The sequence below is a fragment of the Aquila chrysaetos genome, chromosome 19, assembly GCF_900496995.4.
Source record: "Aquila chrysaetos chrysaetos chromosome 19, bAquChr1.4, whole genome shotgun sequence".
In the NCBI taxonomy this organism is placed as follows: Eukaryota; Metazoa; Chordata; class Aves; order Accipitriformes; family Accipitridae; genus Aquila; species Aquila chrysaetos.
The window spans coordinates 7,196,193-7,221,409 of NC_044022.1; the positions used below are offsets into that span (position 1 = coordinate 7,196,193).

General features: G+C 36.2%; 1 protein-coding gene across 5 annotated transcripts in view; it reads right to left on the reverse strand.

The window, feature by feature from the left end:
* Positions 1-25,217, reverse strand: part of SGCG (sarcoglycan gamma) — a 152,784-nt gene that overhangs the window by 31,705 nt on the left and 95,862 nt on the right. For all 5 annotated transcript variants that reach the window (XM_030042231.2, XM_030042229.2, XM_030042230.2 and 2 more), the window contains 3 exons: positions 21,528-21,629; positions 16,481-16,568; positions 1,632-1,751 (listed from right to left, as the gene is read on the reverse strand). In XM_030042231.2, the coding sequence (XP_029898091.1) occupies positions 1,632-1,751; positions 16,481-16,568; positions 21,528-21,629 (310 nt within the window). The remainder of the gene's footprint in view (positions 1-1,631; positions 1,752-16,480; positions 16,569-21,527; positions 21,630-25,217) is intronic.

A 25,217-nucleotide genomic window follows, 5' to 3' on the forward strand; every position in this document is an offset into this window, starting at 1 on the left:
GAGCTTTTCATAATTCACATAAATAAGGAGAAGCAAAATCAAATAGTTCACTATATTGTACATAAAAAACTGCAAAATGTTCTTTGTGTATTTTAAGAGGTAGTCTGTTTCTTATGGTATGAACTTTTGAAAATTTATTTCACATTGATCTTGTTCTCTAAAATGTTTAAAAAATTATCTCAGTATGCAAAGTATTACTAATTTATCCTTCATGCTAATAGTATCATTTAAATCACAATTTTAACAAATTAATTTGAAGTAAAGTAGGCATGAATCTCTGCTCACTTATATTAATTTTACACTGAAATAACCTCACTGACTTTAATGGATTTGCTTTTGAATTGTGCTACAGTGTAAAAAAGAAACAGGCAATGTGTCTTTCTACAATATCTGCTAAAGTAAACAATTATCCTTGCAGTGTAAAGATTAATATTGGACGAGTCAGAATACATGTTTTAGCATAACAATTTCAACTCATATATGAATGATTTTTACTTTGAGCAGAGATAGACCTTTTCCAAATCAGTTAACAATTACGCAGTTTTTCATATCTTTGTTAAACATGCTTTTCTATTAAAGTTTAGCATCCCTTGGGCAAACAATAATTATTTGATATGGTTTCCTGGTTAAACAAAGTTGTAATTTCAATTAGGTTAAAAAGTAAAAAACTTAAGATAAGACCCTCAGGCATAAACAAAATTTATTAGCACATTTATTATAACTTAACTTTGGCTTTGAAACACTAATTGTATAGTTACTACCACATTTGTAGTCTTGCACAGTGAAATAATATGAATATATTCATTAAAATTAAGACCTCAAGATTTCAGAGGACCAATAATTACCAAAAGTTAAACATGATAGTTGCAATCAGGTTAAAAATATTAAAAATGTAATTGAAAACAAGTTACAAGATAATTTCAGTATTTTCTTTGATGGACTCTTCCGCTTAAAGAGAAATCACACCTTGATGTATCTCTTTTAATGCTCCCTTACACCTGGAAAATGAAGGTTGACTTTATCAGGTCATATGAAAGGAAATAGCTTTTCATGTGATAACTTTTGACATCTTATTTTGTAAATGAGTACTTTGGTGATTTGCAGAAATAGCCTAAGACAAACTTGTCTTTTGACAGGTGACATTTGAAATATACTACAAATACCATCATGTGACATAAGTGCTACACACAGAGCAGAAATACAGTGGCTTTCACTTTGAAAGATAAAACCATATAAAAACATCAGAGAGACTCTAAAAAGTTTTCACAAATAAAACTCAATACAACTCAAACTGGAATATCTAGACTTTTTTCAGCCTCAGTCAACAGTGTGCACTGGAAACATTAAGTAATTCAGAAAAAAAATGCACCATTACAGTTCCAATCACCAATGGCTTTAAAATAAAATACACACATACAGACATATATACATATTTATATATACATATTATTTTGCTGTTAAAAGTTCTTACTGATTATTTATTGGAAAAGGTCAGAATATCTTCAGATTTCTATTTCCTAATGAGGTAAAACCAGAACTTGTGTTCACACACAATGACGTATTTAAAAATGCCATTTTTATCGTGCTTTTTTTGTGGCTATGATTTGGACATTTCTTAAACTGTTACAAACCTGTGACTCGAAGTTTATCTGTGCCAATTACAACCTCATTTTCATCCACTGTAAAAAGTGGCTTGCCATCCTTTGAGTTGATCTGAAATTGCTGACCGTGGAATTCTACCATTTTAGGACCTGCAAAGCACAGTAGAATAATGGAATAATTACATCAGCTTTCTTCAACTTTCTATATAAATTGCTAATAATTTGAATTGTGGTCTTAATAATTTAGTAACTCATTTAAGTACCTTAAGGATCATGAAGCACCCAGATATTCTGAGGATAGTGACCCTGTAAGTACTGAAATTGGCTAAGTCTGTTTACATGATCTAATTTGTTGTTCAAAACTGTGCCTGGAGTCATGCTTTCAAGTTGGGTTTCCAGGGAATTCAGGAAATCCCTCACAAATTGATCAAGACAAACATTCATGTTCTTGGTGTTGAAACTGCTAAGATTCTTTGATCAGTGTGAGTCTATAATTTTTTTTTTTTTTTTTAAACACAGAAACTAATTATCAAAGACTTTGCAGCATCATCCCTTTTGATTAGGGAGGCTCAAATGCTTTAAAATTACAAAAACCCCATGCAAGATAAGAGCAGGAGCCTCAGCTCTTCATAACAAATGCCAGTTTAGCTCCACATATCTAACAAATGTTACTGATTGTGTTCTTAGAAGAGTTACAAAAAGCTATGACAGTATTTGCAATTGGATCTGGCACTCCAAAAATTAAATTAATTGTGTGCAAGAGAGTCTTTACATATTACCAGATCCTAAAATCAGTAAAACATCCTGTTCTACAGTATTGGCTTGGTAAGCGGATATAAATCAAACCCTTAATATTCCCCTTTCTAACACTTGATCAATTAAAAATTCACATCACATAAGTTTGAATGTCTATTTGATAGAGTCATCATTTAAATCTATGTTCAGAATTAAAATTACAGAGAATGGTAAAAGCAGTTAAGACTCCTTTTCAGCAATTTTTAATAAAGGTAATTCACAGACTATCCATGGGACCAAGAGGCACTGAGCTGCTTGCTTCCCAGTAAGAACCTGTCTTACCATGCCTACTCCCGTAAATGTTAAATATATTCCAGGAAGTAATTCTCAAAAGAAATAGGAATTTTTTTTTTTGTTAGATCTTATGTTAAAATGGCATTAGATGATGGATGATTGATACTGCTAAGAAATACATTCAGGTATTTCCTAAAATCTGCATGGTAGCTGATGCAAGAGATGCATACCATAAGGTTCTATACAAATTGCTTATTTCTTTACTCAGCAGATGGAAAGTATTGCTTTTAATTGCCCATCAAGCATGGAAAGGGTTATAGAAGCGTAATGTCCTAAACCAGGGCAACAATTTTAAGGCATAAAACCTTATATTGATTCTACTTGAAAATGGTCAGATTGAGGGCTGAACTCTGCAGTAACACTCTGTTGGATATGTGCACCAAGGCACAGCCTTACTGATCTCAGTTTGGCTCTTCTCTAAAGCTCCTCCGAAGCACGTGATTTCATTTCTGAGAAGTGTATTGCAAAGAGTGAGCTCAGAAAATGTCTTCATTCAGTGAAAAGGTGTTAAACACTCATTTTTTTTTTACAACTAAAGAAGCAGTTCTGGCTAAGTGAGGCAAGGATGGATCCCTATCAATACTTTCCTAGAAAATCTTGATTAAGGTGTTTTATTGTTTCTGCCCAGCAGCAGTAATGAAACTGCCCATTTATGCAGCATAGGTAGATCCTTGTTTATTCAAACAAATCAAAGGCCTAAGTAAACTGGCTGTTATCAACTTTACTGGTGCTGCAGGGGCCGCTTCCTCATCCTTCCCATCCATCCAACACCATGATTACAGTGCGCAGCACGAGCGTGGGAAGCACAAATCAAAGCCTCTGCTGTCTGACATGATACAGGCTGGGTGGTTCAGGCACGCTGAGGGTACCACGTTTTTGCTGGAAGGGATTTAGGAGTGATTCTTGGTCTCTTTTGTTGAAGATGTTTTACACTGTATAGAAAATGAAGGTACTATTTGGAGCCTTTGTTTCCTCCACAGAAGGGAACCTAAGCTTCCAGCTTCCAGCTTCAACATGCTGGCTGTAGGACTGCTGGAGAAAAGTTGTACTACCACCTTTTCTTCTCCTGATCTTGCTTATTGTTGGACCTCATTCTAAAAAGCATGCAATTAAAATATCTGCTGGGTTAGACCCAGTAAATGAGATAAAAATGGGAATGCTTACTCTGTAGGCTCTGACAAGGTTAAGTATTTTTCTTTTCAGTGCTGTCAATATTTTAGTCTGGCATGCTGGAAGCAAATATTTTTATATAGCTACAGAATATTTATTGATTAAAAGAATTAATACCTAAGTGAAGATCCTGAAGACTTACATTTTACGAATATGTACTTTAAAGTAGGTGGCCCAAGACCTTCCACAGATTCAATTCTAAGCTGTGAGGTTTTATAGTGTGGGTAATCTTTAAAATACTAATTAGAAAGTGCTAAGTGTATTTGAACTATTGTGCAAGCCTGCAAACAATATGCAGCAATATCTCTAGGACTCAGAAATACATACTGTTAATTTATATATAATTCTTAATTATTTACACACGATCACAGAATAATACTTTAATGTGATGAAGATACTGTATATTTAGAAGGAATGCTATCTACTGATTTCCTTGGTACAAAGGCAGTCATCTTTGAAAATAAATTGCTGTGCCTCAATAGTGGCAATTCTGCTCTTTCCTTCTCAGCACCTTGGCAGACACAGAAATTTTCATTGATTATAAAGCACTGGAAGAAAAAATGGATTCGAAAGAACTGGAGGAGTGTGATTTGCACCAGGCCTAACTTGATCTCTTCTAGGACTACATTTATCTTCTCTATTTGCTAATTTGCTGAAGCTATTTTACAAGCAATCTTGTCAAAGAAAGATTTTTCATGTTTCTCATAGTAAGAACAGGAAAGACCTACCTATAATAGCATGGATTGATTAATATAATTTGTACATCTGCATATTGCCAGAATATAGACAGTTTTTTATTAATTGGATTGTTATGGAATGTAGATTAATTCACAGAGAGATGTGACATGACATGACAAAAGAAAAGAGTTATAAGATATATGAGCTGCCTTAACTGTTTGAATTTAGGATGAATATATACACACTAAACAGCATTTACATACCTGGGACCAAATTCTGTTTTCTCTCACCTAACCAAAGTAAACATGCATAGATAACAAATGCATGTTGTGCAGACTGACTTTCTCATCTGTCCTATCTAATGCAAATTTCAGGCATGATGTCCATACAGAACTTCATACCGATACAACTGGAGATGCAATACATACCAGTTTAATTAAACTGGTCCATGTATGCACTGACCCCATTCCAACAGTGACTGGAACAGAGCTGGGATCCAGCCTTTCCACTCCCAGCTAATTGTTTTTAACATTAGACCACATCGGCACATTCCTGGGCTCTCCTCTTTTCTTCCACTCAATTAATATCTGATTATACCAGGCAAGGCAGAACACATTTAAGATGAGAAATTGAGGGAGTCCTACCCTAAAAAAATAATGAGATAGGGGAAAATCAGAGAAAAATCTCCTTAGGTAGACGAGGAACAAGAGGCATAACAGGATTTGTAGGAAAGTGCTCATCCTGGCTAAGCAGTAAGTTTTAACAAGCTAATGAATACACCTATACCAATAAATTAGAGAAAGCCAAGGCAGAGGAGAAACAAGCACTGCCAATTTCTGCTAATCTGGTAGCACGCTCCTTGCCACCATCTCGACCTGCGCCACACAGCCACCTCCCAGACAATGCCCCTGACCAGGGGCTGTTCCTCGCAGATGGGATGGATGAAGGTCTCCAGTTCTGGAGGGAAGCGTGTTTAGCTGAGAGTTGTGCCATGCCATGTGTCCCTGGGGCAGACTGTGGGTCCTGGCCTGGTTTGGTCACTAATGTAGATGTAGTCTATCCCTACCTGCTGAACACTTTCCTACTTTAGATGTTTCTGCTCACACTGAGTGACTCATTAAGATGTTCAGTGATTTTTATTGCTTAAGAAAAATTTGGTGCCTATTGCTGTTAACTTTTTTTCTGAGCAAGAGCTAGGAGAATTTAAACATTGCATTTAAGCATGTAGAGGGCAGTTAGGCAGATCTAAGACAGGTGCGTTGTAAACTACGCGCATTATATTTTAAAGCTAGACTTAAGTAAGAAAAAGCTGCAAGCACTGAAAGCACTCACTGCACATTATGTACCTCCCAAAGGAGTCTTAACTGGTGGCTCTTTGAAACCACAACTCATGGCCTTGCCCATGCTGGGTTTGCATACAGGTTTCTCTCTTGTTTGATCCTGGTCCTTGCACACTTGAATATATCTTTAACAAGAACTTTTAGGTCCATAGTTTTCTCAACACAAACGCCCCCGTAAAGTGGCACGAGGATTGTCCTATAGATAATCCTCATTATCAAAGAATGGTATGGATAATAACTGATGTATTTTAAATCTTTAGAGGGAATGCTAGGGTAAACCAAATTCAAGCATATGTTTTATTCATGCTAGAGATGAGACATCCCAGTGTATGTGGAACAAATTCCAAAAAGCAATAATAGGCTTTTAAAGAAATGGGAATAAATTTATGTAACCAAAAGTAGCCATTAATTTCTCTTAGTTGTATTTCACAATACACATGCAGTAGCTATACTGCAATAACACTAGTTGTATTGTGATCCCAGTAAGATTAATTTTCAGCTCATATACAGCAGCCAAATTCAATATCTGAAACTTTAATCTCCTAATTCCTAAATGCATTTTGTTTACAACCCTAGTATATTAACTACGTGTAAGTCAACTAATACTATGTAATCATACTTGTTGATAAAATCCTACAATTAAAAATGTAACACGACTGAATGCTGGTTATAGAGAGCCTTTGAACTGTTTCCCCATTGCTCCCAGAGGTGTCACAGGAATTCTCAGGTCAGTCGGTTATCCTTGCTAATCAGGCTGACCAATAATTGTCCATTCTTTCTTTACACTTCCTCCTTTAACATGTGCAGTTCTGCTATAGACCTCATATGTGATCATCACATCACATACCACTTGACACTGAGGATGCCAATTCAAATGATGAAAAATTATTCCGAAAACAATTGACCTATTGCCTGCAAAGGAGCACACTGCTAAACAGTCTTCCTTTTTGTTTCTTTTCACTCATGGCTCCACTTGGGGTTTTCCAGGGAAGGAAAGGCCTTTTGTTTCGTGAGTCCATTTCAGTCAAAAAGCATTTAAATAAATTCCCCTCTACTGCTACCCAACCTTTGAATTCCAGGCCAATACAAAAGTAGAAGGACAAGACAGCAAAGAATCTTCTATCAAAAACAGAACCTGCCATAAAATACATATCCACAAATGCTTAACATCAATGAATTGGTAACATGTCAATTGGTAACACGTAGGCAGATTCTTCAAATCCAGTTAGTTCTGCCAAGTACTAAGCACTTTTAGTATGTCTTTAGATCTTTCAGAAGAAAAGGCTTTCCAACACTGAAGCTATTTATTTAATTTCAGATCTTTTCTTTTCTTACTCTGCTATCCATAATTTCTGATAACCTATGGCTGTCGCCTACTCTGTGTGCTTCTCTCTTCTCCTACCACCTAGAATCATTGACCTGTTGAATACAAGCCAAAACCCTGAGTGCTTTGGGGTATTGCTATGCAATTTCATTTTTTAGTTAATTTTTATTAAATTAAAGCACCTTACTTAAAATAAGATGTCATTAAAAGTGTATTAAAAATGTAATACTCCTACAGATTCAGTTCTAGTTCCATGAGTAATACAATACTAATAAATGTAAAGCCAGTACTTCCAGAAGCATAAAATTAATCAGATTTTCATATGGAATGGTATGGAAGTACTTGCTGGTCTTTTATTAGAACAAATGTATTATTACAGAGAATATGCAGCACATTGCATATATACATTTTATGTCCATATCACACATCTCTCATCACCTTTAAAAACATCTCTAATAATACATTAATAGAACACTTGCTGCTCCTGTTTCCTCTTTTTCTCTCAGTTCTCCTTTTATGCAATGGATGCAACAATTACGCCCTCTCACATCAAAGTAAGGATGCCTTACTGTCAGGACTTCTTATACTTTGTTGTTCTCTATGGTTGAACACAAGTCTAAGGATCTTTAAAAAATTGGTTCTGAATGATCAGACATGAACAGATGCAGACACTGATCATGCAGACTCTGGCAACCCAACCTAGGGTTAGGTATTTAGGTGGTAGTACTTTCCCCTCTCAGAGTGATTTAGCTAACTAAAAGTCTTTATCCATCTTTTATAAAACACTCTATTTAAATATAAAAAAAGAAACCCATGAAATATTTCACTGTAAAATGGATTATTGTATGTAGAAACCATGGCAGGAATAGGAGATCATGTTTCTCACACAGTGACTTGACAAAAAGGCTATGGTGTCACCTTTTCTCTCAGGCCTAATGAATCCAGAATTTGTTGCATAATGCATAAATTCAGCAGGAAAAGGTGAAACACACAGTCCTCAGGTAAGGTGAAAAGTACTAAAGGAGATGAAGCATGATAATTCGAAACCCCGTATGCAGAGAAGACAGCTGATCTGAGTTTCTCATCCCTGAGCGAATACTTTAACCACTCTACCTTCTGTATAATGGATAATTCTTCTTCTTCCAATTATTTTTTTTTCAAAAAGAAAGCCATGAGTGTATTTTCATAAGGTCAACTCCAGCACTGTGTTTCAGGAGTATTTTATGCATGCCTACTGGATCTGGGCAGACGACAATGTGAGAGGACCAGTTAAACAGATGGGGCATGACACTGTTGCCAACATAGCTCTCTAGTGCCATTCATATGTACTTTGGTGTTCTCCGCCTAGCCTTCAGCTTATTTTAGATGCCCTACAGTATCTAAGACTTCTACATCGGACTAGAAAGTCTGACATGGGGTCTGTAAGCAACCTGAGCCCTTCCAGAGTGTCAGCTGAAGACTGGGCAAGACAGAATCACAGAAGAATGCAAGTTGGAGGTCACCTCTGGAGGTCACCTAGTCCTGCCTCCTACTCACACCATGGTCAGCTTGGTCAGAAGTTAGATGAAGGTGTTCAGAGTCTTGTCCAGGTGGAAATTTAATACCTCTGAGGAAGGGGATTCAATAGCCTCCCTGGGCAACCTGTTCCCATGGTTAACCATTCTAACGGTGATATTTTTCCCCTGCTTCCATCCAGTTGCATTTTGCCTCACTGCAACCTATGGCCGTTGCCTCTTGCCCTTTTGCTGTGCACCTCTGAGTAGAGTCTGGCTTCACCTTGTCTCTAGGCCCTCCTAGTAGCAGGCAGAAGTTAGCAGCCCCCCCTTTAAGCCTTCTTTTCTGCAGGTTAAACAGACACAACTTCTTCAGCCTCTTATACTTCGTTGTGCTTCCACTCCCTGACCACCTTAATGGCTCCCTGCGTGAGTGTCCTCAGTTTGCCCACAGGTCTGTCACACTGGAGAGGGCTTAACGCAGTATTCCAGGTGCAGCCTCCCAGGAGTGGAACGATGCAGCCCAGTGTCCTATTAGACCTCATTGCCAGAAGGGTACGCTGCAGATACAGCTTCAAGTAGTCCACCAGGATTGGGGCGGGGGGGTGTAGGTGTGCGTCTTCTTCTGCAGACCTGCTGCAAAGATAGGGATCTAGCTCCTTTTTTGGCCACTAACTGCCATGGGGAGTCTTGTTAGCTTTAAGATGGAAGTACTGCTACACTTGAAATGACTAGGATTTTAAATGTACGTAATTGTCCAAATTCTATAATAGATTATATAGTCACAATAAAATTCAGCTATTTTAATCTAACCTTTACAAATTCATCTAGCATTAACCAATGCCAATAATTCAAACTTATTACTCTAAAGGAAGGAAGTGCAGGGACTGTCCTCACCTTTAGCAATAACTATTATCTTCAAATTATCATCCAATGACTTATGTTAATGATTACTATACCATATGAACCAAAATACGTTTGGGATTGCAAATTTACTGAAGACTGTGAAAGCCAAGAAGGTTATAAAATATTTAATAATTCCTCTTTTTTCACTTATTTTGAATTCCTTCCTCCCATTGAAATAAAGAGAGAATGGGGCTACTCAGATGAGTAATTGCTCTCTGATGAAGAGACAGGTATCTACTATCTGGTTCTTTTTCCAAATAAAAAATGATTTCCCAAACATTAGCCTTTTTTTCAGAGCGAAGCTATGTAGACTTATATGCATATTGCTTTTCTCTTCTTCTAGACACAGTTAGAAGAGAAGTGACAGCATAGGATTCAAATCCTCTTGGCCAGGTTAAATTTCCCCTTAACTATGATGCTGGCATATTTAAGCAAGTTGGCAATGCACATAACTACCTGATTAACTTCTGGAGGATGTTTAAAGTCTGGCTTAATTCAGCATTGCTGACCCTGAACATTATCACCTATTTCTTCATAAAGATTATCATATCTGCAGACAGGGTGTGTAAATCTTGCTATAGTAAGCACGTTACTATACATGGTTCATAGACATCAATGGTATTTTTTTTCAGAAGAGGATACTTTTAATTTTAGTCTAAATATTAAGCTGTAGCTGTAATGACTAACCTTTTTCATAAATAAGTTTTCATGGTGATTTGCTTAGCTAGCTTTAATTTAAATGTGTATCGATTACTGCTTACTTTTTTTCTGCTATTTGTTTTAATTCTTTTCAACATTATATCCATTTAAATACACCATGGTCTCACAAAAGACTAATAGCATATGCATTTAATATAGAACAGAAACACATCTGCCATGGATTAAAACAGGAAACTAGAAAAGAGGAATGGTTAAAAAGTCTGTAGGATGTTTTAGCAGCCACCTGTCACTCTCTAAATTTTGCGTGACCTGAGTCAACTAAATTTTACTTTTAAATAAAACTAGCGTGTATGTCTTGATACGATCAGATTCATTGGTAGCTGAAATTTTTATACTCTGGAAGTAAAAATCGCTACTTTAATCCCCTTGAAACAAATATGGTAAGTTCTTGATCACTGGAAGACTTAATCACCTCAAAAGTACTTCAGCGAAGTTTCCAATTTATCCTTCTATTAATTACTCCTATGTTGTATCTTTCCTTCTTATAACCCAGCTGGACAGCAATTAAAGTTGTGCAAATAATCATCCTCCTGCAGTACAAAGATCTTCAAGAAATATGTTCTGGCTTTTATCTTACAGATAAGAAAGAACTTATTTGGACAAAAATGGAGTTTTTAATGAAAGCCTTCTGGGAAAAATAAAGAAGGAAAAGCTAAATGATTTTAGAATGTCATTAATTAAGTCAAGTTTACGAAACTGGCTTCAGGGTTTTCCCTGTAAAAACATCATCAAACTCTTCTTACATATATCATGCTTCATTAACACTGTTTTCTTCCTATTATGTCTCTGATGAGAAAATAAGATCACTTGAAAATGAAATATCAAAATGCTGATAAGAAAACCAGAAGTGATTTGAAACATTGTAACAGCTGTTCAGATTAATGTGATGGACACAAAAATAGTCTCCAGGCAGAATTTTGACTGTCATTCTGTTTTCAGACTGCATAAGACCATTTTGACTTTTACCATATTCCCATGCTTTCTGAGTGGTGCTGATTTCATGTTTTGAAGTGCAGAACAGCTTCATAATACAGCTATCTAAATAAATTCCCTCTAGCTTTAAGTACTTTAAAATGAACCCCTGACCTGAAGCTACTGATGTTACTGTTCCTTGGTGTAAATGATTGAACCAGGAGGAGGACTAGCAGTCCACTGTACTGGAATCTGTTCTCACAGACCTTGCATGACTTTGGAAGCCTCTTTCCTTTATGTTTTTTTTTCTCCTGAAAAAGACATACTACGAGCAGAACTTAGGGTCTTCTGTAGGTTGAAGCCTCCTTAAACGATCCTTGAAAAATAGATCTTTTAAAAAACTGGCCCTACTTTACTGAAAAGATAGTTGGAAACATACTGCTCTTCATCCACTTTCTATAATATCTGGCAGTGGAACACCACTGCAAAATCTGACTGTATTGTGTTCATGTGCTGGTAGGCTGTATATGTAAACGTATGTTTACTTAGGTGAAGCATCATTTACTGTTTGATACCAATGTTGCTTTTAAGTATTTGATAATTAACTATATAGTCTGTATGTTTCTTTTATATATATTATATATTTGTTATCATTCATTATTGGAAATGTTCGATAATTTTTTACACTAAGTTGCTTTATTATGGCTCGACAAAAATCAAAGGTGCTACATTTCTTTTTTATTCTAGGAATGAATAAGGCTTTGAATTGGAAGAAAAGAAATCTTGGAGATGATGGTTAGCAGCTTTCTTCAATGGCTTTCTTGGATTATCAAAGAAAGTTCTAGATATTTCAGTTTTGAAGGTTGATGAGCAAGCTGAGATAATGACATCTGAATCTTATACATGATTTTAAGACAGGAGCTATTCTAATGAAAATAGTTACCATCTGTTCTGTAGACATCCTTGCCTTGCCTACAAGCACCTCTCCCCACGGCTTTATTAATTCCCTCTGACTTTCAATCCTGTACCTTCCCACATCTGTGCCTTGCTTAGATTCCTTCCTTGCTGTCCATTGGCCCACATCCTTTTTTTAAGTCCCATTTCTCCCAGAAATATTCCCAAAGCAATCACATCCCCATAATCCCTTAACTAAATGTACCATTTCTTTATTTGCTTTAATTTTTTTTTAATTATTTACTTGGTTTTAATATGAGCTTCTTTGGTCATATATGAGTTTTAAATGATTTTAAAGAGTAACTCAAACAAAATGGGTATCTTTGTCATCCAGAGGAATACTGAAGTCAAAAAAGAGTAAAGCAGAGAATTTATTTGGTTTTTTAGTTATGAACCCTATTGTTTTGAAAGTGTTCTTTTCCTGGCAAGCAGTTGAAGGTATTTGCATTCAGTGAGGCTTCTGAAAGCAGTGTAATTATAGAACACGGTCCAAAACACAAGAAGATCTACAGCATTTTTTTTTAAACAGCTACAATGTCCAGATAACTCCTGCAAGAGGAATGTCATGCAGGTGAACTGAGGAGCATGTAGAAACTTTAAAACAAGAGTGTTCATGGTGGAAGTTGCTCACATTTTATGTCATTTTAGTATATCTGTGATTCATGAGGGAAACCTTTTTCATTCGTGCATAATATGTGCCTGTTATCCTCATGTGAGGAACTTCACAGAAAATCCTCAAGTAAGGATATGTTTCACATCTCTCTTGTGAATTACTTCTATGGAAGACTGGGTATTTAAATCACTCTTAGTAACTTATTAAAATATTTTAACAGCTTATTTGAATCCAATCTTCTACAAGTTAAAAGGTATTTTTGTTATGATCCTATGAATGATACTATATATGAATGATACTATACTATATTATATTGTCATCTTTGGAACAATCCCAAACTTATCTATACAGCTCCTTCACAATGGCCACTACTCATATTTATTAAGAGTGTATTAAGACATAATTCCAGCATGCTGGCAACTGTGGAAGGCATTAATTCTGTAGCAAAGGCATATGAAGTAAATCAGCCACACACCTATTTTTCACACTTCTTATAAGGTAACATCATCTTATATGCATGCTTTTTATGACTGGCTACGGACAATGGCTAAAAATATCAAGCCATGTAAAGATGATCATTTACTTTAACAGACTGTCACTTACCCCAGTCGCTATTGTTTGACGGTATCTTTAGGTATTAACAGAATTCTTTACAGTATTAACTTTTTACTTCTCTTTCAACACTTTTCTATCAGTCTAAAATTAGTATGATTTAATATTAGTAATATTTCATGTTAGCATTTACAATGGTACCAACTACACCAGACAGCACATAAGACCAATTATTAATGAATTCAATAAATAGAATTGCCAGTCAAAAAGAGATTACTTAAACATCAAATGTTTCAAATAATATGCAAATGCACTTTAGCACTTCCTTTTGGTGTAGTTTTGATTTTCCCAGGCTCAAATCATTATTTCGTCTTCTCACCTAAGTATTTCTTGTAGAGCAAGCCAGAGTGCTGTCAGAACTTCCCTGCTTCAGTGTTGAATTTGAATTGCCTTTATGCACTGAACTCTTTTAAAAGATTTGAGATGCAGGTCTTCCAGTCTACACTCTGCTCCTTCCTACTGGTTTCCTCATATACTGCACAGCCAGAGAACTTTTTGTCTGGACAACACTAAGTATTTGGCTTTCCCTTAGGAAAAGGTTAAAGAGGCTTGAGATTATAACGTACAAAAACACTGAACCGCACATTACTGGGAGTAAAGCCAGAAAATCCAAGTGATGAAAAGCAGAGAAACTACTAATAAGAAGGGAGAATACTAAATACAGGTGGTACTTGCTATAAATGAGTCACTACTGATGAGACAGTTCTCATCCAGCAGAACTCTCCCCCCTAAACACCACAGTCCTTATTCTACAACATGGGTTTGTATTGACCCTTCTCTGTCTTTCGGGTCTTCAGTTTACAAGTTTTCTTCAGTCTAGATGTCTCTAGCCCTACTAAGCAGCTATTTTTAACTTTCTATTTATTTAAGGCAGCAGATTCCATCTCACTTTCTGTAATGCTCTTTGTTAACTCTCTCAGAAGAAGACTAAGTAGTGTCTGGGAAGGGGGAAAAAAGAAAAGAAAAGATAGTCTGAGATGTGTTGTTATTTTTGTCAGGCTTCATTTTCCTAAGGTAAGAGCTATTGGCTGGCACAACAACTGAAATATCTTTCCTTTCAGTAAAATATACCCTCTACACTGCTTCCAGCACCGAAGCTCTCTTTGTTAACAGGAAAGATACACTATGGGTGAATATCTCAGACTGCTCATTTATGGACCTCAGTTACATTACAGGTGCCAAAGTCCAAACGAGCAATTCACTTATATCACTCGTCAGTGGTGACATTTTTTTCCCAAAAAAGTTTCTTAATTGCTCATGCAGAAACATTGTCTGAGAAGCAATGCACCTTCCACCTGCCAAAGGTATGGGATGTTTCCGGCTTGAAATATGGAGGCACCTTATTTCCATAGGGACACACTCCCCTAAGTGCATCATGAGTATATTAAAATATGATGAAAGAATTGAGTTCAGCAGAAATCAGGGCAGCTTTTTTCACTTTCATGCAAAAGCACCTATTAATGATGGGATCACTCACCTGACAAGTCTCTAAACTCAATACAGGACCAAATATTCATGAACATCTTTATAGCACACCTTTCCTATTAGCAGTTCTAGGTCATGCAGGCTGGACACAGCCTGTCAAATAATTCATCAGGCCTTTGAGCTACTGCCTGACATGATTTTACCTGTAAGTTTCTCAGACTTTGGCAGAGATCAGGTTGGACGAATTAGTGTGGTGGTCAATGATCTGCTCTGCAGTCTGCCCTTCCCAAAGGACCTCCTGACAACTTCTTCTCATCAGGCAGGATGGGCACATGACCACAGTGCAGATACACATCTGGTCCCATGATGGGCATCCACAAACAGTACAGAGCAGACAGAATCAACAGCATATGTGCCACGTCACAGAAGTTTTGACCATGTGATGTGTTCGGGTTTGGTCATGTGGTCACTGTATAGTTAATTACTGCAAGCTAGTTTAATAACTTTACTAATAACACAAAACTGTACATTTCCTACCCTTAATTATTATCAAAATGAGATATGAATGCTACTATCATGTTTTGATAAATATTTAGGGACATTTTTTTAAAAAGAATAATTCAGTTCTTTATGAATAGCTTGAATTAAAAAAAAGAGATTTGAACACATTTAAAGGCCAAATTGTGATTAATTGTATAATTATACATTTTTAAGGGGAATAGCAGGCTCCTTTATAAATTTTAAATTATATTTTTTATTTGAAGTGTGTTTGAAAACAGTGAAGCTTGCATTGATATGGTAGTTGTTCAAACAAGAATTTTCACAGAAGTTACACAGTCTCATCAGCATGGAAAAGGTGCTCATTAATGCTCATCTGGGTCCCAATCTAGTAAACTACTTAAGCATATCAGGTTAGTCTTACAGTTAAATAAGTAGGAATTTATGCATTGGTCCATGAGGATCTTAGAAGAAACAAGTTAATAAATTGCTATATTTTTCTCCAAAGTCAAATAAAGGTTGAAAAATATTAACAAAACTAAGAAAAATTCTGTTGTACCTCACACATATTGTTGCCATTCTTGCCTTAAAAGTATGATTTAAAGAGTAAGGTCTGCTTATTCTTGCTACCAAGATCTATCACCTACATCTGTCTAGATCTATTGATTTCACTCAGCAAACCAATGTATCTTACTGCTACCAAATATAGTAAAACATGTAAATTTCTGAGTTGTGAACTGGCTTTTTTTTTAGGACATCTGCTTAAATGTATTAGTCTCTGGAATACTAGGAAATTAAGAGAGACATAGAGACCTCTCTAGCCATGTTCTCCTGTTGCACTTTCTTAGAACATGATTTGCAACTATGAACAGATATTTACACAAGAAAAAGAGTAACTTCTGCAGTGACCTTTCTTGCATAACTCTGCAATAAAGAAGTGTTTCAAATATTTACAGAATTAATGCTTAACTGAGAAATTGAAAATATACTGTTGGTACATATTGAGTGGCAGCTGGACTATTCAAATATGGCCATAACAGTAAAAAATAATCAGGTGATTAGTGCTTTATATCCTCGAAGATCCTTGCAAATATTCATTACAATGTTTCCAAAACAGTGAACAAGGAAAAATCACTTAGACTTACCCACATTTAATCTGCCTGTGACTTCCCCATTTGAATTGCGAGCATTCACAGTCACATTGTGAGTAGACTGGAGAAGCAGTGATGAGTCCTGAAGTATGGAAAAAAAAAAAGTAGATTCAGCAGAATAATTAGAATTGTTAACAGTTTTCAAAATTTAGTCTAGTGTTTATATTAATTCAGTCACTGAAAGACTTTTGCAGCTACAAAACCATCCACAGATGTCATCAAATAATCTGGGCAGCTATTTTTGATTACTTCAACTATATCAGATTTAAAATAAGAAAAAAGTTATAGAGAATACTTCAGGTGAACAAACTCTGTGTTACTGGCCCAATGAATGAGGTTGCTAACATTTTATCTTTCAGAAAAAAATGCTTAAGTACTAGGTTGACTACATGTCAATACATAATTGAGACTCCAAAAGATAGCCATTTAATTGAAGTGTGAGTACCCCACTTTGCCAATTTATACTGTCATATTAACTTGGTGAGAAACATGCATGTGTGTCGTGGTTTAACCCCAGCCAGCAACTAAGCACCACGCAGCTGCTCACTCACTCCTCCCCCCCCCCCAGTGGGATGGGGAAGAAAATCGGGAAAAGAAGTAAAACCCGTGGGTTGAGATAAGAACGGTTTAATAGAACAGAAAAGAAGAAACTAATAATGATAATGATAACACTAATAAAATGACAACAGCAATAATGAAAGGATTGGAATGTACAAATGATGCGCAGTGCAATTGCTCACCACCCGCCGACCGGCACCCAGCTAGTCCCCGAGCGGCGATTCCCTGCCCCCACTTCCCAGTTCCTATACTGGATGTGACACCACATGGTCTGGAATACACCATTGGCCAGTTTGGGTCAGGTGCCCTGGCTGTGTCCTGTGCCAACTTCTTGTGCCCCTCCAGCCTTCTCACTGGCTGGGGATGAGAAGCTGAAAAATCCTTGAGTTTAGTCTAAACACTACTTAGCAACAACTGAAAACATCAGTGTTATCAACATTCTTCTCATACTGAACTCAAAACATAGCACCGTACGAGCTACTAGGAAGACAGTTAACTCTATCCCAGCTGAAACCAGGTCAATGTGCCTTCTGCTTCCTCAATGGTCCATGCAGCCTGTATGCTTTGGCTTGATTTTGGTACCTGGCACTGACTCTCCCGGCAAGAAAACTCAGACAGTGGGTGATGGAGAAAGTGGGTGGTTGACTAGCTCAGAGCTGACTTCAATAGATGACAGTACAGGTAAGAGCGTCAGTCTAAATTAAATTGTTTCCCTGTCTGCCACTCAGAAGGATGACAAAAGGGTATCAGCAGACTGAACAGCATCACATCCCTGCACCATGATTTGCGCCTAATACACCCTGTGCTGTTCCACGTCTGGTGTCCCAATACACAAAATCACAACTGAAGGTCACAAAGCGATGGCACTCATATTTGACTTAAGTCTCCTCACAGGTTGCATCACAGCTGGGACATCTGCAGAGCAATCAGAGCCTCATGCCTACCCACCGTTCTGTACTACTTATGGAAGCCAGGGCATGCCAAGCAGGTGTAATTGGTATCTTCATTCATCCCTACCACACCTCACCACAATCCAGACTAGCTACAGTAGGCAATTCAAAATTTCATGTCCTTCTTAAGACTGCAGCCAGCGTGGAACTACTTCACCAAAACATCTCCTTGTGTTAACTCACGGCTTGCTGTTGTGCTTGTTGAACTCCTCCCAGGTGATGTACCATTTCCATTACTTATTCCCAGTCAACTCTCTGTACTTCAGGCCCGTTGGAGCCTCCTCAAGCTTCTCCTTGTCTTGAAGAGCAGATGAGTAACTGTTTTGAAAGACCTAGCTGCCCACTGTGCCCCATCAGTGGGGCAGTCTAGATATACAGACAGTAATGAAACCGGTTCATGGCAAGCGACCTGGCAGGGTCATTTGGAAGCGTACTAAAACTTTGTGAGGAGGGCATTGGTGGGTTCTCCTTATGTTTTTCTTCAATTTACCACCTGAATTGTCTTTAAATGCAGCTGATTTTCAGGGAGATCATACTGGCCACTGTCTTTACTTGATTTTATGTATCAGAAAACTATCTGGGGACAAGAAGTCTGATCACGCTCATTTGGACCAGCAAATTGTAGCCACACTGGTAGACTTAAAAAGAAGGGAGGAAGTTTTCTGCAGTACAGGTTCTTTCATACTAAAGCATACTTTGTATTCAAAGGACCGGAACCTCGTAACTGATAAGAGTGCCTAAGCAGATCTCAGTTGCCACAGTATCAGGGAATATATGATATGAAGAGGGTATTAGCAAGCTGCCTGCTTGTGACCTCAGAGGGGATACTCACTGCTAGAGAAGTAAGTTTCTAACTACCAGAATATTGTTAAAGATCAGTCTTTTTCACATACATGGCTTCTGGTACTTTTTACGGACTCAGGAGAGACTATGCAGAACCTTGAAGGGGTAACCCCTGAAAATCACTCCCAAGCCATGTTCCCATCATAATTTAATACTTAGAGTATGAGATAACCTGAGAATTTTGAACACGTTTTACATGAAGAATTTTACTGCAAACACTTACCTAATAACAGTGGTAGAAGCAATACACAGTTTGGAGTCCAACTTATACTTTTTAAAAAAACAAAAGGGTATCTTACAAGTAGGAAGATAGACTATCTCAAAAGAAGTCACTAAGTGAGCAAAATAAATGAATCTCATTTTCTAAATTATATCAGGAAAAGGTGAAAGCTAACAGAAGTAACACAAATAATGAAAAGCCTTAGGAAAAAAGTAAGCAGTCTGTTAGAATGAGCATTAATGGTAGCAAGTTAGTATGAAGTGGAAAAGGAAGGTCAACAAAGTTCCGGTAAATATATTACATTTAAGTACATCCGCTAAATGATCCACAAATATGGGCATCTTTATTACACTTATTTGACTGCTGCTGGTTGATTTAAAAAATAAGTTAGTAATTTGTAATATCAAATGTAAGTGCAAATAAACTGTATTCTAGACCTGCAGCTTCCACATGTGTGTTGTTGACTCATTAAAATCTAGTAACATATTTATAATTGTTCAGCTTTCATGTTTCCACAAATATGTATTAGCTAAGCTGCAATGGTGTTGCCCACAACTCTGTGTTGGATTCATAATGAAGGCATAAACTTGTAATAGGCTCCAGAGATGATGCACAGCAAGTACATTTTCTGCTACATATTTTCTTAGCACTTTGGAGACCTCATTAGGTGAGAAAAGCTGTTAGGAGACTGCAAGGAGAAAACTCTTAAGGCAAGAGAGAAAGCTCCTATGATAGCTGTGAGCGGCCCAATCCTCTAACAGATGAACTTAGAAAAAGAAATCTTAACAAATAAGCAACTTTATGAGAATAAATATATAGATGGCATTCACGAGATCAAGCTACAGGCAATTAAGCCTCTAGAAAGTTCAAACATCTTAAAAAGCCAGCAAACAAACAAAAACCTCTGATGAATTATCAGTTCATAGGGGGCAGAGACATGCAGTAGTCTGAAGGCTCTAATGAATGCATGCTACTAATGATCACAATGGGTCATTAGACAGCTAAGCTTATATTAGATGCTGCCACACCTCTTTCTTCCTATATTGTACTAAATGTATTAAGAGCTGGAAGGAATATTAAGAGCATGAATGTTAGCTTAACATTGCATAACAATTTCTGGGGGCAGAGGGAGTTCTTAAGTATTAGCTATGCTGGTCTTAAAAATTCACATGTGTTACTGGATAAACAACCTCAAGGGAAATTCATTTAAGCACATGAATAGTTTTCCCACTGCCTATGAGGCAGAAAAGAATACAACATAAGAAACAAAATGGAAATATAGATTAGTAATGGAATTTCACTAAGTAAGAGCTGTTCCTGCTACTGGAAATACTTGTTGCAGAAAGAGAAAAAAAAAAAAAAAAAAGGCTTAATAGATGTAAAATACGTTGGCATTGCTTAAATTTCAGTAATCAAGCATTTTAACAACCTCATTCTGATAATTTTATTTACATTTTCTCTTGCTATAGCAATACAAACACTAACTATTTTCCTAGGATCATAAAAGTCTCATAGCTGGCTACTTCTTCTTGGTGAGGACCATTATATGTTTGAAGTAATGAAAGAGCCATATTCAGCTTTTACTCTCATTGAATAGTAATTTATTCAATGAAATGTCCCATTGGTTGATGACAATGTTCATAAAGCATGGCTTTATTTTGCGAGAGTTTGGATTACAGACAACAGATCTGAAAAATGTTCATTTTGCTGGCAAGAAACAGGTACCGCTCTACAAAAATTCACTGGAATAAGATTCAGAGTTCACCTGGATAATTAAAAAACAATTCAGATTCTCTCTTCCCTCCTCTAAACCCAGTATTTCAATAAAAATCTTTCATAGCATACCCATTCTCAGTGCCATTTTAAAGTTAATCTGCTTGATAAATATTTTCTTTGACCAAGTATGTTATTCCTTTTTTACCTCAATAATAACAGAATATTCTGTCTATGTAAACAAAATTAAATCCTAAATTTTTCCATTTAGCCTTGTAGATTTTATATACCTAAAGATATCATACATTTAATATCATTGTTCTAGAAGTGACAAAACCTGAACTTATTAGAGAAATTGTAACTTTTCCAATAGGATCCACTAATTTTAGAGATATTGAAACTATTCTGTAAGGGATGAATAAACAAAACAAGCAGTTTCACAGGGAAGCCTGCATTAAAAAATAATCTTGGTAAAAATAATGAAAAGCTTTCTACACACTCTTATAATTTTAGCTTTACTTATATACAATGACCTTTATAATTCCTTTTTGAGCTACTTATCACATGCCTAAGAGAAAAATATTAATTAATGACCTAATGATCATGCTTGTAAAGTATCCAAAAACATGTGTGGATACACATATACACACACACATATATACATATTTCCATGACAGATACCTGGACTTTGCCTAAATTCAACTGTTCATAAGTGCATTCATTTTATTTTAGCATTATTGAAAGACTATCTGCTTACCACTCGAGAATGGATTTCTTTGGCATAAAGAGGGAATAAGAATTCCGATTCCCCTTCCAGACGAAGGCCTTCTTTCGTGACACGCAGGTGTCCCATTCCAGTCTGAGGAGAAGATGCAAGAATTATGCACATTTTATTATTGTTGCTGTATTTATTTTTTGTTCTTTTTATAAACCGAAAGTTTCCAGAGCTGCCTGCCTCCAGTCTATTGATAAAGATGCCCATACTAATGCATTTAAAATTTTCAGAATTCGTCATTTCTTCCAAGAGTATTTTTCTTTAAGGAACTGTAGCTTTCAAGAAAAAGTTATTAAAGTTGGGATTTTTTTTTTTGAGGAAAAAATAAAATATTAGTCATTAACTTATAAAGAAGTGCATTTGTATTGGCTGTGCTGTAATGGCCTTTGTACTTGCCTTCTAAAAATGTCATGAACAATAAACTTTTACACGAGTACTCACATAAAACAAACCTTATGTTAACATCTCAAGGTTTATTCTATCAATAACGTATTTTACAAGGAATGTAATACTTCTAAGCCTATTGAAGAGACAAAGAGGGATTTTTATTTGCTTCCATTTTCAGTAATTACTTCTTTCTTTTTAATTAATTTTTCATTCCTTGGTTTATTTTTTTTCCTCCTCTAATTGTAGGTCAAGACTACAACTCTCACACTATCATCTTCCTCTCTATCACCTGCTTGTCAGTTTTTGTACCTTCTTCATTCTCTCTTAGTCGCTCCCTCCCGATTTTAGTCCAGTTGTGCTTTCCAGCCCGTATCTTATTTCATTCTTTTTACTTTCATTCATCATTATCATTATCATAGAACTGATAATGTGAAAAATGACTGAGGAATTACTTCAGTAAGTACATCTGAGGCTTCAAATGCAAGGTATTTCACAGGTATTTAGCTAATTTGTAAAGGATTCACCCCTCCCCTGCCATAAAAAGTGAGAGAGAACTTGGCAAAAAAATTTGCAGTCTTACAGCTTGGCCACATGTGAAAATATTTCAAGTCAACTGCCTCAAACTACAAGGAGTAGGTGGGAGGGCTAAATAAAAAACAGTAAATCCAGAAAGTATTTGCACTCCAAATATTTTTCAGGTTGTTCTCCATGTAAGCAGAGAAGAAGAGATACAAGACAGGCCACTGATGATACATCAATAACCTGTTCATCTAATGAATTATGCCTACCACTGATTAAAGTTGTAACTTTAAGAGACTGTAATTGTTTTCAAAGATGGTATGTTCTGAGCAATGAGATTATATACTTTATACATCTATAATGCTAAATAACATGTCTAACCAGCCTTCAATGAAAAACTGTAGCTGTTTTCTTTTAACAGGCTTGAAGAGAGACAAAGAGAGAAACAAGGTTTGCTTAAATTCCGTAGGGTAAGAAATATTAATGTCAGCAGTTCACTCCACTGGAGAGTACAACCGCGATTCCTCCTCAGTAAGGATTTATTTCAGGAAAGAGGCTTTTAGAATAGCTATTTATGGAATCTGTTATTCAGGGTCAAATATTTTACTGCTTTGAAATACATAATGTACTGATTTTTCTCAGTGGAAGTAGATACAATTTCTAAATTCTAGCTCATTGCAAAGCTTTTAAAAAGTACCTACCATATACTGATACATCTAATGAGGCAAAAAATAATACCTATGATGAGGTCCCTATGGCTTTCATTATCACAACTCCTAGCAAGCACTGAATGATTTAGAAATATGTTTTTCTAGTGAGGACTATGGACAGTTTTTTCTAACTTGTAACACAAAACAGAGATCACTTCAACACCATGAAAACACATAGGTTTTAAGACAAACACTTTTGAAAATATGATATGAAACATCAGGATATTCTAAAGAAATACCACTAACAAATGGCTCTCATTTAATTAACTAAATTTAGGGTCTCATTATTTGCTCTGATCTCATGCCTCTTCCATCAGGTGAAAGTAGATTATATTAACCATCAGGTTTAAACACAGTTTGCATATTTTCCTGGAATATAAAGAACTAGATATACAGTATATTATAGAGTAAGTATAAAAAATTACATAGACAAATCTGATATTTAAGAAGGCAGACGAAGTAGCAGCAATTAATTCTTGCTCTGAAGCAGATCGGGGAAAAATAACAAACTCCTGGGTGGCAATCTCTATCCTGCCTTTGGCTTTTCCAGGAAGAAATTTTTAGTAGAGACAAAAAAACTACAATTGATGTTGAAAAAGAAGATTATACAATTTACTCAGCACACTCTCTCTAATGGATTCAGATTTTTCAGCAATGATTATTCTAAAAATGCTATCTAGACAAAGGAATGTCTGACATCAAGAATAATATGCCATGTGACAAAATTGAGTACTTTAACTTATCTGTAAGTTCTTATTTTTGAGTAAATCCAGCCGTATCACTCAGTATTACTTTGTATAAATATGTCCTCAACTATGTCCTATTTTCTTCATCAGGTATTTCATTTAAGCATTGACACAAAGCTCACAGAGCTCACATTCTCACATATTTGAATAAGAGCCTCATTATTCATTCTCATTGGCCACTCGAGAAGTGCAAAACCATATGGAAATTTAGACTTGAGTTACCTGCATAAATGACTATTTGTGATGACTAACAGATAAACTCTGTAACATGCATGAGAACAAAAAAAATGTGGATTTCATATAATGATCCTCACTTCTATTACATTTGTGACTGTAAACAATTATTATTTCCTTAGTACCATGGTATTTGAGCATCTCAAGTTTGTAAAAGTACTGAGTTATGCAGTACTATGAGATGGGGAAATTCTATTATCCCCCTTTCATAATTGGCAAATTGAAGTTACAAGGAATATAAAAGAGAGGGATTTAGGATAAACAACCACCCTAATGCACCAAGATCCAACGATAAGTTCATAAAAAGGAAGAAGAGTATAATAGTTACACATAATGTTCTCTCAACAACCACTCTGCTTCTTACATTACCATTTAGGAGAAGCCAATTATTATTTACTGAGTATTGTGACTTCCTCAGTGATGAACAAACTTGATGCTTTCAGTTTTAAGGATTTGATTCTGTTCCTATTCAAATGATTGAATAAAAGTATTTCTCTTGACTTGAGAAAAGGGTCCAAATATCAGTTAGGTGGAGACTTTGATGCAGTTACACAATAAGATATTGATTAGGAAAAAAAAAAAAAAAGCTTCATTAAACATAGTAGATGTATGGCAAGTCTGGATTCTTGTTATCCTGATGCTAGTGACTGTCACTGCTGGAGCGTGCTGGCCCTGAGCTGTAACACGTTGTGCATATAGCCCCGAGCCTCATGTTTTCTAATTATTCAAAGCCCTCAGCGAGGCAGGGACTGAGCTGTATAGAAGAGGAGGATGAAATGGTATCTCTGTAGACACTAAGCAGATTTTGCTATTGCTGCACGGAGTTGACTGGCATGGAAACTGCTGGCAGCTGCCAAACCCTTATGCACCAAAGATGCAATTTAGCATTAGTGTTCACAAAGGTGTGACCAGATTTCATTTCAAAACTGCTAGGCATATTCTAATTGGAGGAACAAGATGTCTTCAACTGCAGTAGAAGCATTTTTCATAATTTGAAAATACTCCTGAGGAGGTAAGTGCTTGTAGAAACAGAGACAAGGCCTTCTACAAAAAATTCAAGCTCTGTGTGGGTTCAA